The sequence below is a fragment of the Falco peregrinus genome, chromosome 5, assembly GCF_023634155.1.
Source record: "Falco peregrinus isolate bFalPer1 chromosome 5, bFalPer1.pri, whole genome shotgun sequence".
Classification (NCBI taxonomy): Eukaryota; Metazoa; Chordata; class Aves; order Falconiformes; family Falconidae; genus Falco; species Falco peregrinus.
Window position 1 is genome coordinate 48,925,269 of NC_073725.1, and position 13,415 is coordinate 48,938,683.

A 13,415-nucleotide genomic window follows, 5' to 3' on the forward strand; every position below is an offset into this window, starting at 1 on the left:
ATTCAGATCCCATTGCACCATTTTTGTCTTTGTCAGCTTTTTGTCAGCCTATCCAGCGTGGAAAACTGAAGGTTCAGTGGTAAGTACTTGTTAGCTTCTAGGCTAATTAATTTCCCCTAAATGAAAGAAAGAGACTTTTCTTAATGTAAGATATTTGTGACTCTCCTCTGAACTTCATTCTCAGTGGATTCACTTTATAGATTCTTCTATTTTTCACTAATTAATTCCATTGCCATTTATTTTCCCTCAAAGAGCCCCCCATGGCTGGTTATCACAGAACCAAATGGAGTGCAATGAGGTACATAACATTTCTAAGGAAGTTAGATGCAGTGATTGTATGGACAACAACCATCACAAATGTCTTTTGGCAGCAATCCTTACCCTGACCGCAACGCAGAGTTTTGCTCAGGTGCCTTGCTGTAGTTAACATCTCGTATTTTAAACCCACAATGCTGCTCTCTCAAGGAGGCAAAATATGGTGCTTTCTCTTCAAGAGTAAGTCATCAAATATGTGGTAATAAGTACAATATTTTTCCCAGGAGTAGTAAAGTATCTATCAGAAGTAAAATGTTTGTCCATGAATACTCAGCCTAATGACATACTGACAGTACGTGCATCGTTCGTGTATTCAGCATAAGGAAAGGATTTCACAAACTTTAATGTGCAGAGTGATCAGTGTTAAAAAGAAACAAATAAGCAAGTATTGCATAAAAGAGGAAATGTGCAATCTAAAGTTTCTGATCTGGATGCAAACCTCTTGACGGACTTCCTACCCACACTCATATGTTCCACAGATGAGTTCAGCCCCCAGCTGAATGCAGAATTAGGCCCAATGGGCTGCCCTTGCAGCATTTGCTCCTGTCAACAACTTGTGCTCTGCATTGGGAGATCTGGGTATGTCCTGATAGCTTCAGTGGAAATTGGAAGGGACCTCATCTGTATCAACCTTACTACCGGAGCAGAGACACAGTGGGGAACTTGTCAGAAATGGACGTTACTCTGCAGCACATCTCACCCTACTAAGAGCAACAAGGGGCACATATGACCCACAGAGGGTGTGCAGCTTGGGCTTCCCATGGCAGCGAGGTGAATTACAACCTAAAAGCATTGGTGACAGATTTCTCCTCTTAAATTTCTGCTGTTTAGCTACAAGTTAGGAATGTAGTGGGAGTGTCTTCCAGCAGGGAGAAAGAAGCGGGGGGCAGGCAGAGGGTGAATGCCTCCTTAAACCATGAATGGTCCCACCAAGGTGCTTGTTGGAGTTGCCTACCAACAAATGTAACCATGATTAAAACACCGTGCTTGTTGCAAGATGCTAAACAAAACCAGCCATTTAATAAAACCAATCCATTTTAGCATAATAAAATACATCAGGTATGGGATATTTTATGAAAATGTTTAATTCAACTGTTTCTTTGGAATGTAGTAGTCATAGTTTGAAAATTTAAGTTACAGTTCAGTTCTATGTGGTTTTTTTTATGCTACTCAGTGTCTGAGAATACAAATGTCATTTAAAGTTAAGGCTTCGCTGTTCATTTTGAAACAACAATTTACAAGTGTCATATTGTCATAGAAAATAAAAATTTCTGTAAAAAAAATTTGCACAAAGTTTTATGATGGTACAAAACATGAAGCAATAATATACCAGTAAAATGAAATCATTTTACTACAGAAGATTTTTATAGTTTTTCAATAAAGAAAAAAATATGTTATTTTACACTTTAAAAATTATGAAACAATCTAAAACAATATAAACTGAACATTTTGTAACACTGCCTTTACAAATTAATAACTTTATAAACATATAATTTTTTTAAATATATTTATCAGTGCAAGATACTTTTCAATGTAAAGTTGCAGTATCATTTTTCCTTTATTGAAGGGCAACTTTCATTCTATGACCTTCAGAGAAATCAAATCTTCAGTGCTAGATCCTCATTATCATAGTAAGGTCTGAAGACCGCAAAGGAGATATATTTCTTTTTACGTTCACTATTCTCAGTATGTTAAAAGAAGGAAAAAACCCACCAACTACTAGCTTTGCTGTTCAAATAGATCAAGACCAAGAGCTGGCCCAGAATCTATTGAGATCCATGTGAATATTTCGAAAGCTTGGGCTCCCCAGTGGGATTTCCTCTTCAAGGCAATATATGCATGTAACTCTCAAGTTAGTGGACTAGAAGTTTTTCCCACTGAGGAGAACAGACCCTAACACCTGGATCACACAGTGGTGGTGTGCCGAAAATAGTTTTGAAAAAAACCTTTTTTTCTTTGGGTTAATTAACTAGCTGCTGTGATACCATTATGGTCAAATTACAGTGTTAGATACAACTAAAATTCTACCTCTGCCAAAGTCAGTTTGTCACTTGGGACATTTCATGGACTAACTTTTAGGCAAAACTTTCAGGCCCTAGGTGCTCTGTCTCGCCTTCTGGAGGACCCAAGGTCTAGAGCCTGGGGAGGTAACTCATCTAATTTAGGCATCTAAGGCTTGATGACCTGAAGTGGGTGTTTGAATTTTCACTATAGTCTTTGCCTTTAGGACTCCTTTGAAGTAGCAACTGTCCACTGCTTTTTTTCTTTTGGGTCTTCCTTTAAAAGATTTTCAACTTCAAAACTCATATTTTTACCTTCAGTCTCCCTCTCTTTTGTTCAATTTCTAGGTTACTGGTGGTTTTTCTGCAGATTTTTCTGGTTTATGGTTTATATTGGTGAGATTATGTGCTTCAAAATATTTAATTGATAAACAGGGGTGGATTCTGTTGCTCTGTGTAATTCGAGGCTGAACTGGCCCTTCTTTAGCCCTAATCCTGGACAGGATACTTCATTTGCTCTACTGCAAAACCAACTTTGGAAAAGACTAACTCAGAAAGCCACAGTCTCTTCCCTGACTCTGTTTGGAGATTTCAGTGAGGAAAAACACGAGTTCAGCACTTTGAGGGATGTCCCTTTCCCCGTGTTTGCACTGGTTTTACCTGCTAGTTGGTGGATACCCAGGGGAAGGTTAAAGCTGCCTTCTTCCACTGCCCCCCCCCCGTTATGGCTGTGCTGTGTGTGGGTCACTGCAGAAAACCCAGGGGCTCCCCTCACACCTGCAGGAGGGGAGTCATCCCTCTGGTCCCCCACCTCCTTCTGTGGACCCCTGTGGGAAACATACTCTTGTTTCCTTTTACCCTGTTGGACCAGCTGCATAGGCTGTTGAATATTATTTGTCCAATAATATTTGTCCTAAAATGTTAAAAAATTGCCACATAATTGTCAAACACATTTTTCTGACAGCTTACATTACTCAGCTCACTGAATCTGTCACTATCTGCACTTCTGGTCAAACAGAAACCTCCTGCTATGAAATGCCAATTGGATGTAACAGGATGGTAAGAATATACCCTACATACACTGTGGGATTTTATTCTGCCCTCAGTACCCATGTGTAAGCTCAATTAGCATTGATTAGTATGAAAATGCACATTCACTGAGAGAACAGAACTCTGGGTTCAGGTAGGGGCAGGAGGAGGAAAGTTTCTTAGTTTAAAGGCAATCTTTTGAGTAAGGGAATCGTTTTCCCGGGTGTAATTAACAGGCAAGCTGTTCAGGATAAACGACATGGTTCATGACTTCAGGAAAAAAGATACTGTCACTTTATGCTGTTAAGAAGAAACCCAAAGTTCGACTTTGGAGGGTAAAGTTAAGAATTTTCCCTTATTTTTTAACACAAACTCTAATAAAATCCTTTGCCATTACCAGCAAGTTAAAGCTGCAGTTTTCTTTCCTTGGCAACGGCAAATGCTTATGCAATCTACTCAGAGAGAGAAAGAAAGAGAGAAAGAGAAGAGAAAGGGAGAGAGATTTTACATTTGAAAATACATTCTATATGAAAGAACAATAAAAGGGGATATTGCAGCTTTATACAAAAGGGTCAAGAGACATGAAGTTGAAATACAGGAAGCAGAACAATCGAGCCAGGTTGTCAGATCTGATTAGCCCTTGCCTTGCTGAGGCTACTTTCTTACACTAAAATATACTTTTCTTTTAGTCAGTGAGCCATCAGAATATGATCAAAGACAAGGGCCTAACTGCAGAGAAGCAGAGCTGTACTTAATGTTAACACAATGAGAAGCAGTACAAACAAAAAGGCACTTGAGAGGACATACACTAGCCAGTGCCAAGGACTTTTTTGTTTAGTTTTTAGGCAGTACACTTGGTTACCAGTTGTGTCTGATGATGGCACATACTCTTTTATGGAGTTCACAAGCACAAAATTTAGTACAACACTGAAAAACATCAATAAAATTTGACTGTATTGCTTCGTAAACAGAGCTGACACACTATATTGGTACTGATGCAGCAGTACTTTCAAAAACATCCTAACCCTTCTTTGCCTATGCACAACACGAGCAATTATACACAAATACAGGTGCAGGAGTCCACTAAATTGCTGTTACTCCAATATGTTCTGGGCACTGAGCTACAGACAGCATGTCCATCCAAAGGACCCCACTGAATACATTTTGTGACAGCATCTTGGATTTTGCACAGTTAAAACAAAATTATCCATTAAAGGAAAATGAGAGAGGGAGAGAAAGAAAGACAAAATGAATTATAAGTCAATCATACTTGGTCTCAACACCAGCATTTGATTATTTCAAATAAAACCAACAGAAAAAGCAGACTGTACATGATTCAGATTGTTAACACAGATTGTTGTCCATGTTTATCGGTTACACACTCATTGAAGCTCCTGAGAAAAGCTTGGCTCAGTGTCATCAATGCACTTTTCAGCCTGTACAGTAAAAGAAGATCAACAGTTCCCCAGCATGACCGAGCTATGTCCTTCCATCCCAATTCTCTGAAACTTCTCCAGTCGCTTTATACCTTCATGCTTCTGAGTATGAATTCTGTGTGTTTAGTTTATCTTTTTTCAGTTTTACACCATCGACCAGTTCAAAATTGTAGTTCTCCAGTGCAGACAAGTTCCTCTCTGACATCCCATTGTGCCAACAGGCACAGTACAGGACGACTCCACAGATGGCTCCTAAAAGCACCCCGAGTGCACTCATGGCTATGATGGTAATAAGGATTGGATCTAGGGTCTTCAGGACATTGCCTGGTTTCCTGGAGATGTTATCATCGTAGTCCTCACCTGTATGGTATGGAGGTGTAAACCCTGAAATGGAGTAAAGAATTGCAAAATTTTCAGAACCGACTCTGGTTAGAAATTTGTTTTACGAGTTGTAAATTTGGAGAAAGGACATAAAGTTTTTGAGATGAGTTGCTACATAATTTGAAAACCTAGCTTCTTGGAGGTAGTCATAAATAGCTGAAAACTATAATGGGGCCCAAACAGTTGATTTTTTTTCAAACCGTTCTCCAAACCTTGAATCTGCTGCCGGTTAGTAGGGGTCTGATTCTGCCTTGGATTAAGTGGGAGTCTTGGGAATGAATAACCAGACTTTTTGATTATATTTTACCAGCTTGCAGCAGTTAGTTCAAAATTATTAATTAAATCTTATTCAGCTCGGTCTGGATGTTTATAGCTTTAGATATTAGCTGGGAATCTCCAGCCATTTTGCATCCATCTCCACTTCACTGACTTCAGGATTGGACCTTGAAATGGAAACAGTGGCAAAACTGACACAGAAGAGCACTCTTTCCCCTTCGGTAAAATATTCACTGGGTATGATAATGTTTTCCCTCAACCCTTTCAGTTTATGAAAGAGATCCAATAGGCTTGCAAATCCTGCTAACTGTTGCAGGAGAAGCCAAAAAGTCTTTCTGGACAAACCCTGCTGTCGCTGAAATCAATGATACCAATCCTGTTGACTGTAACAGAAAAAAAATAAGCTCATTGCCTGAAAAATGCAAGTATATTTTATTATTGGGACAGTATGACAATTATGATCCGTTTAATGATCCATTTACAGCCATCACCATAGAAAATGATAATGCTTTGGTAGACTGGTCATAAAATGACATTTTCAGCCAGGTCTGTGAAACAATTAGCCTGAAGAGTTTTGAGTTTAATTGTGCGAGTCATAAATGGTAAGATATAATGATAGCTGTTTCCTCAGCTGTGGACAAGCCTTCTAGATAACAAAATATTAAGGAGCTATAGTGTGCATGCATATATATATATACCATATACCAAATTATGTATATAAAATTTGGAAGAAATGAGACAGGTATAAATAATACAAAGTTCATACGATTATATAACATAGAAGAATAAGACTATTACATCCATCAAGTAAGTGTAAGCCTCTTTAGCATCTGATCTAGATAAAGCAAAAAACTGTGATACAATATGCAGTTAGAGAACTATCTACAAATAAATAAATGGAATACACAAAATCACAAGAAAATACATTTTAAAATTAATTCCTTTTTAACAATAACACAATTTTTACCTGTTTGATTACTTTCTGGGTCGTCTTCTTCATCTATTTCATTCTCCACATCAGTTGACTCTAATGAAGCAGAGAGAATTGACATTGATTATTAGGGTTACAAACACTGATTGACTATCGTGCTGGCAATAATGGTATAGCAGATTTTCCTGTGTCAGAGCATCATTATGTCAGCTTGACAGAATTGTTCATTATGATAGGCTCTGAAAATTAATGGAGAAAAAAGAAAGATTTAAAAACTCCTCTCCGCCCAGTCTTGGCACAGTTTTAGTTATCAGCAGGGGTTTTCCATGCCTGGGAAAGAGAAATCAGTGTAATGAATTAGCATCTCATTCATTGTATTTACAATTTTGGAGCCCAATTCCATAACACTTCATCAGTGTAGGCATAGTTAATCACAAGAACAGTTTCACTGACTGCAGCAAGATGACTTGTGTTTGGGTTTCAGACAGCTTTTGGCTTTAGCTCCCACAGGCCAAAATCTTTGCTCAGCATTCAGTTTGAACAACCAAAACATGTGGAGGTAGGAAGGAACTTGTTTCCCTCTCTCATTCTGGAGCCACGTAAATACAATCGCTGTGGTCCCAGCATCTTTCTTGTCACTGAGGGCACTGCAGGAGGACCAAACAGTGTGTCCTGCCTCTCTTTCCTGGTAACTGTCATTCTGATGGTGTACACTGAACCACAGAAGATGGACTGTGTGATAAAATGAGACTGTACAGTTTTCTCATCCTGCAGTGAAACTATCATGTAGCTGAAGTCTGACATGTTACTCTCCAAAGGATATTAACTACAAAATGTGAGGAACATCCTCTATTATTGCTCTCAGTTGTGCTGCCAACTCATATGGCATAAGTTTATCTTTCTAAAGCTGAGGGTTCTCAGTTCTGTTCCCTCTCCTACATAAAAGTCATTGCTTCATCTCTGTCATGAAGGACAGGGTTCAGTTGCTTGTTTATCTGGGGTTGCTGCTGCCAAATTACATGCGGTATGCAATGTGTGTATGATCAGCAGTGACTGGAATAACTCAAGACTGGCCAGAAATAAAAGGACTCAGATAGCATCTCAGCAATAGCCTGGCTCAGGTGTGGAAAAGGCTATGTTCTAACATTACTTTGTGTCCTGTATGTCTGGGAGCTGGTGACTACAGCAAATGAGTCACAGAAAACTCAGAATTACAGGACAGCAGAGGACAGAGAAGGAGTTATTTTACCTTGCCTGTGTATCCTGTAAGGGTTTGATATGTTCCTTTAAAATAGAAATCAAGTAGGCCTGGTAGTTAAGTAATCTAAAAAAGGTGAGGAAATGAAATTGGATTTTGAGCGTTAGGTAAATCAGGGAAGAACATTATAAAAAAAAGAAAAAATTAAAGATGGAAGCAATATGAACTGCAGGGAGAGATGTGAGAATGTGAACATGCTGTGACTCGTGTCAGTAGGATGCCAGTTCTGATCCAAAAGACTGCAGTTGCTGCAGTACCGAGATGATACCAGTAGCATTTACTATGAATAAAGCTATGGGCCAGATCAGGATGTTTTCAGTGCAAAACTTCCTATATAGCTAATAATTATGTATCCCTTTCTCACAGATAAAAAAGCTATCAAAAGAAAATAAATGTTTTTGATGAGTTCTCTGTATGTTTTTGCTGTTCATACTTACTTCGGCAGTCCTCCTGTGCTACGTGATTGTCAATTTTAATATCATCCACAGCAATTCCTCCAGTTCCTTTTCCAATTTCTCCCTCAATAACCACCTGGCAAAATAAGATAATGTTCACATTGTTTTCATGTTAACACACAATTGCAGCATTCAGGACATCTTATTTAGTTGTTATCACACATCTTCACTTGTCATGATGCCATAGCTACATGTACTTTGATTGTGGCCTGCCAATATGCCCTGCATGCCTTTATGAACTTGCATATGCAAATGTGAATTTATATAATGTCATAACTTCATTAAAGACTGTTACATCAGCAGCAAAATGGTGGCAAGGATGCAGTTTTGTGACAGATGAGAAATCATTTCTAAAGTATTTTATTTGGCCTTTGATAACAAATTGCTTGTATCACTGTCATCTGAGATACCATGAAATATGTCACTATTATTACCGTCACAGCAACAGCACCTCATCTGTAGGTATAGGTACTCTCTGAGTAAATCCTTCAGTGACATCTTCTGCTATGGTGTATAAAACATGACCAGCCAGGTCTTAGTGGCCTCAGTTCTGTTAGTTCAGTGAGGTGCAGCCACTCACCTGATAGTGTTTCACAGACTTGTGAAGAAGAACACGTCCTTCCTTCCAGCAGTTTGCTTGGTGCCCGCTCAGGGTCCACAGCACCTGGTCGTATTCATCTGGCTTTTGGTACCGCAGTTTGATCTTCAGGGTGCCGACGTGTGCACCGGACATGTGGTACCAGAAAGTCATGCAGTGGGCAGAGTTCTGCGAGTAAATCACAGGGCTCAGCAGTCGGGCGACTTTGCCTTTCTGGCTTTCGTCAGCTTGTGAGTAAATGAAATTGCCATCTCCTACTGTGACAGAAGGACTGTGTTAGGAATTGCCACCAGTTTTCATTTGCTTTGTTTACCGAAGAAGCCCCGGCCACCCCTGATCATTTTGCTTTCTTTCCATGCTGGTGGGTCAAGCCTCACAACCAAGAGTCTCAGAGGGTGTTGGTTTGGGAGCTCTAGGAAAGCTGATGTGCTCTAAGGAGAGGGCCACAAAAATGATCAGAGAGATGGAGCACCTCTCTTAGGAGGAAAGGCTGAGAGGGTCGGAGCTGTTCAGCCTGCAGAAGAGAAGGCTCCAGGGAGACCCTACTGCAGCCTTTCAATACTTAAAGGGGGCTTATAAAGAAAGAAGGGGACAGAATTTTAGCAGGGCTTGTAGCAATAGGACAAGGAGTAATACTTTTAAACTAAAAGAGCATTGATTTAGACTAGATATAAGGGAGAATTTTTTATGATGAGGGTGGTGAAACACTGGAATAGGTTGCCCAGAGCGGTGGTAGATGCCCCATCCCTGGAAATATTTAAAGTCAGTTTGGATGGGGCTCTGAGTAACCTGATCTATCTGAAGCTGTCCCTGCTCATTGCAAGGGGGCTGGACTATATGACCTTTGAAGGTCCCTTCCAACCCACACCGTACTATGATTGTATGATTTCCTCTGGCAGTCTTCTTCATTGTTCACTGGGGTGCTTCTTGCTAAGAGTGAGCCATAGCAACACGTACACTACATGGCACACACAAGGCACTTGCTTTTGTTCAGGGAAGGAGGCAAAAGCATGTTTGATGTGACAGCATATGTATCATTAGCCAGTGTACACCTCCTGAAGGGAGCCAGCCCTAGTTCAGCAGGCTAGGCAGAAATCTCTGGGCCCTACTCTACACTAATTGTGCAAAGAGCTATTTTTAATCTCCCTTTAAGGTAATCTGTGCTTGAGAAGGCAAGATTAGTACGGGAAGAACACTGGAGGATGAAATAGCTTTGAACAGACACGGTCAGAGATCAGGAACTGAGATCTAAGCAGTGCTTCTAAATAGAGTCTGAGCATTGTCACAAACGGTGCCAGAGCTGTTCCCTTGATTTTTGTAATAATATATTGGACTCTGTATATTTGTGAGCTGTTTCCTGAATGGAAAGGATTATGGCTGGTATTTTCTGAAGAGCATAATGGATTTATACACGTTGAAACCTGAACGCCTAATGCCCTTAACTTGGAAAATTACTTGCCTAATCACACTGGGAGAGGAGCATGAGAGGGTGGGATTAGTTTGGTAACAGAAAATTGCTAAGTAAGATACTGACTACAGAGAAGTGCTTCTGATTTACACCACCCAGGCATCCATTCCAGACAGCTTTTGAACCGCTTCTTTGCACAGAATTATGATGGAAAAATATGAAGTTCATACTTGTACGTGTAAGAATAGATTGCATGTGTAATACACTCACACAAAGGATGGAGACAGTGTTTACTGGCATGTGTATAAAGTTATTTTGAAAGTAAGAAGGAGAAAAGTAATAATAAGAAATACTACTCCTCAAATGCTGAAATAAGTATACGTATCTGTTTATATCAATGTTTAAACATAAGAAAAGTAAAAAAAGGCAAAAAGGTGTTTTGAAGTGTGGTGTTTTATCAACATTGGTTTTTGCTTACAGATGATAGTCTTGAATTTCGTTTGAAATAATGTATAATTGAGACTTGCTGGATTGTAATGGTATAGTCCTGCACCAATGAAGAAGAAAGGGTAAGTGTTGCTACTCTGGGAAGCACTGGAAGGACAGGGCAGTAAATAGTGAACCAGGAACAAAGATGAGTAGGGTAAACCCAGTGGCCGGAAGGAGTGGGCCTAATAAATGAGAAAGAGAAATATTGCTTCTAACATGAGGCAAAGACACTTTCTTTGTTTGGATTTTGCTGCGGGTAGTCAGAGGTACTCTGGCCAATATGCACATGGAAATATCTGGTCATTGAAAGAATTCTATAGGGGAAGACGATGTTAAATTGCTGAAAAAAAATTAGGCTTTTTTTTTTTCTTTCTTTTTTTTTTTATATCTTACTGTAGTATCATCTTGTCCAGCTTCTTCAGCAGGACTGCTTGTGACTGTATGTTCTTTCCAACTTTGCTTCTATGCAGAGGGCAGCACAACATGTGCAAATCTCATCAAAGAATGGTGATAGGGAAATCCAAATGGAGGAAAATAATCACAGCATCAGGATGGCTGTCTCAGTTGGAAAACCTAACTCTGGCCAGATTTAATCATAGCATGTATAATTTGAAGTGACATAAAGCATATCCCACTGTCTTAAAGCAATTGCTGTTGAAGATCACTTCTGTGGAGTTCCTTTAGCATTATACATATGCAGCTGAGAGCAAGATACGCCTGGGAGTTGCTTTTTGTTGTTCTCTCAATATATAGGGTAGCCTTGCTGTGTAGCGGTGACACTGAGGGGCTTGTTTGGGACATCAGTGCCATTCAGATTGCCCGTGGTCTGTGTTCACACCCAACCCTACTCGTCCCCTACCTGCTGGCAGGTGAATGGCAAACCTGGCATGTAAAGGTGCCCTTGAAGTTGAAGAAAAGATTTGAAAGAGTTCAAGGAAATTTTTAGAAAATATTGAAAGTTAGTGCACTATGGAGAAAAAGGGGCTGCCTGTAAGACTTACTGACGCTACTGCTAATGGAACAAATAAGTCTTCTGCACTAGCAGGGCCCATTGGAACCAACAAAATCTCATTTGAAGAATATCATTTCTTCACCTCTTGATTGAAGACAGGTTCAGTCTCTCTATAATCCTTGGTGGCAAAGTGCAGATAGCTCTTATTTCCAGAATATTATTGCAGTGCTGGGTCAGGAACTCTGTCTTCATTGTCTTAATTAGAGCTTTACTTATGCATGCCTTTTAAATTTTGTCAGTCTCTGGCTAACATAGCTTTTAACCTCCTTTCAATGTCAGATCCTACTGAGCCATTTCACTTTACTCTACGTCAATTTTTCCACCATTACAGCCTTCACTTCAGCTAACTGCATTTAGTTAATTTGATGCCATTTATTTGTACAATGCCATTTATAGTCAAAGTATTATAAGTTTTTTTTCCCTGTAACTACTGTACTTGTCTTAAGATTCAATTGAAAGTGTCTCAGAATTTAAAAAGTCCAATTTTGTCTAATTTCCTTGTCATTCTCATTAGGCAAAGGGGTTGCAGAAGTGGGAAGGGGGATTCATCTCAACACATTTGATTAATCTGCACGTATGCAAGAAAGAACACTAAAGCAAGAGGCTGTGCAGGTCATGCAGCGCCCTCCCTTCTCCACTAGCCAGCAGCATATTTACTGCCTAATTATGCAGAGCCATGAGTTAGGTACTACAAAACCAACTAATCAATTTCCCAGGGTGATATTTCTGGAATAACTGTGTGAGTAAAGGGATGGCTATAATCTCCAGCTGGAGAGGACGAGGGCGTGGAATTACATCCATCTGGGAAGTTTCACTTACAATACCTTTCTGTGGTGGGCAGTCCCTGTAACTACAAACAGGAATAATGTGATATTTGCTCACAACTGGCTCACTTGGTGAATGATACTTGCAGAATATTTGGTCATTCAGATTTTTTTTTTTTCTACCCCAGATGATGGTTATCCAAAGACAAGTCAGGGGAAGGGAATATCTTCAGTTCCTGACAATAAATGATCTTTATTCCCCAACAGAAAGGACAATTATGGTCAGTTGTGACTACATATAATGGATTAGATTGACTAGAGAATCGCTGTTGTGACTATGTATTTTAGGTATAATTCACTCTTCTGTGGTTTTGGAAGGCATGTTGGTATTAAACAGAACAACCTCTTCCCATGTAAAATGGCTAAATCATGAACTCATGATTACCTGTGTGATCTTGAATCGGCCCAGTTTTGCTGGTCAGGATTGCCCACTTTAAATCCACCTGGTTGTCATGCTCCCAGTGGCACAGAGTCTTTTGGGATCCCCAGCCAAAGGCACAGTTGAAGTTGTATAGTGGCAGCTCTGCAAGGAAAGAAGGAAAAGGAGGGACAAAATATGATGATTAATTGTGTAATTCAGATTTTGTACTTCAGAACCAAATGCATGCATTTGACCGTTAACAGAACCATTCATCCTTGAAACTCTGAGAATCCATAGCAAGAGCAGCCCTGCTGGGAAACAGATGAAGACCCATATTTTGGGATTTTTTTGTGGTTTGATTAATTCTTCTGATTTGCCCACATTAGCTGATAATTGTGCTGTAACACATATGACTCAAACCAAAAGCTCTAGCTTAATGATCAGATACATTTTCTGGTTGTTAATATCTACTTGTACCATAACAGTGCAAGGTTTTGCAACAGCTCACAATAAGATTTGGACAAAAATAAGAAAGGGCTGAAACGCTAATGGAATGTCCTTGGCAGGGAAGGATTTCTGGTGAAATGTATAGTACGTGGCTTCAATAAGGAACTTATTTCAGGATCTTCCAGACAGTTAAAC

The 13,415-nt window shown here is 39.7% G+C and overlaps 1 protein-coding gene across 1 annotated transcript in view; it reads right to left on the bottom strand.

Annotated features, from left to right (window-relative positions):
• Positions 1-1,382: 1,382 nt before the first annotated feature.
• NRP1 (neuropilin 1) overlaps positions 1,383-13,415 on the bottom strand; it is a 114,753-nt gene continuing 102,720 nt past the window's right edge. Inside the window, 6 exon segments of the mRNA XM_055804050.1 lie at positions 1,383-4,907; positions 4,910-5,164; positions 6,405-6,464; positions 8,064-8,157; positions 8,662-8,933; positions 12,798-12,935. Coding sequence (XP_055660025.1) covers positions 4,867-4,907; positions 4,910-5,164; positions 6,405-6,464; positions 8,064-8,157; positions 8,662-8,933; positions 12,798-12,935 — 860 coding nt within the window. The 3' untranslated portion in view covers positions 1,383-4,866.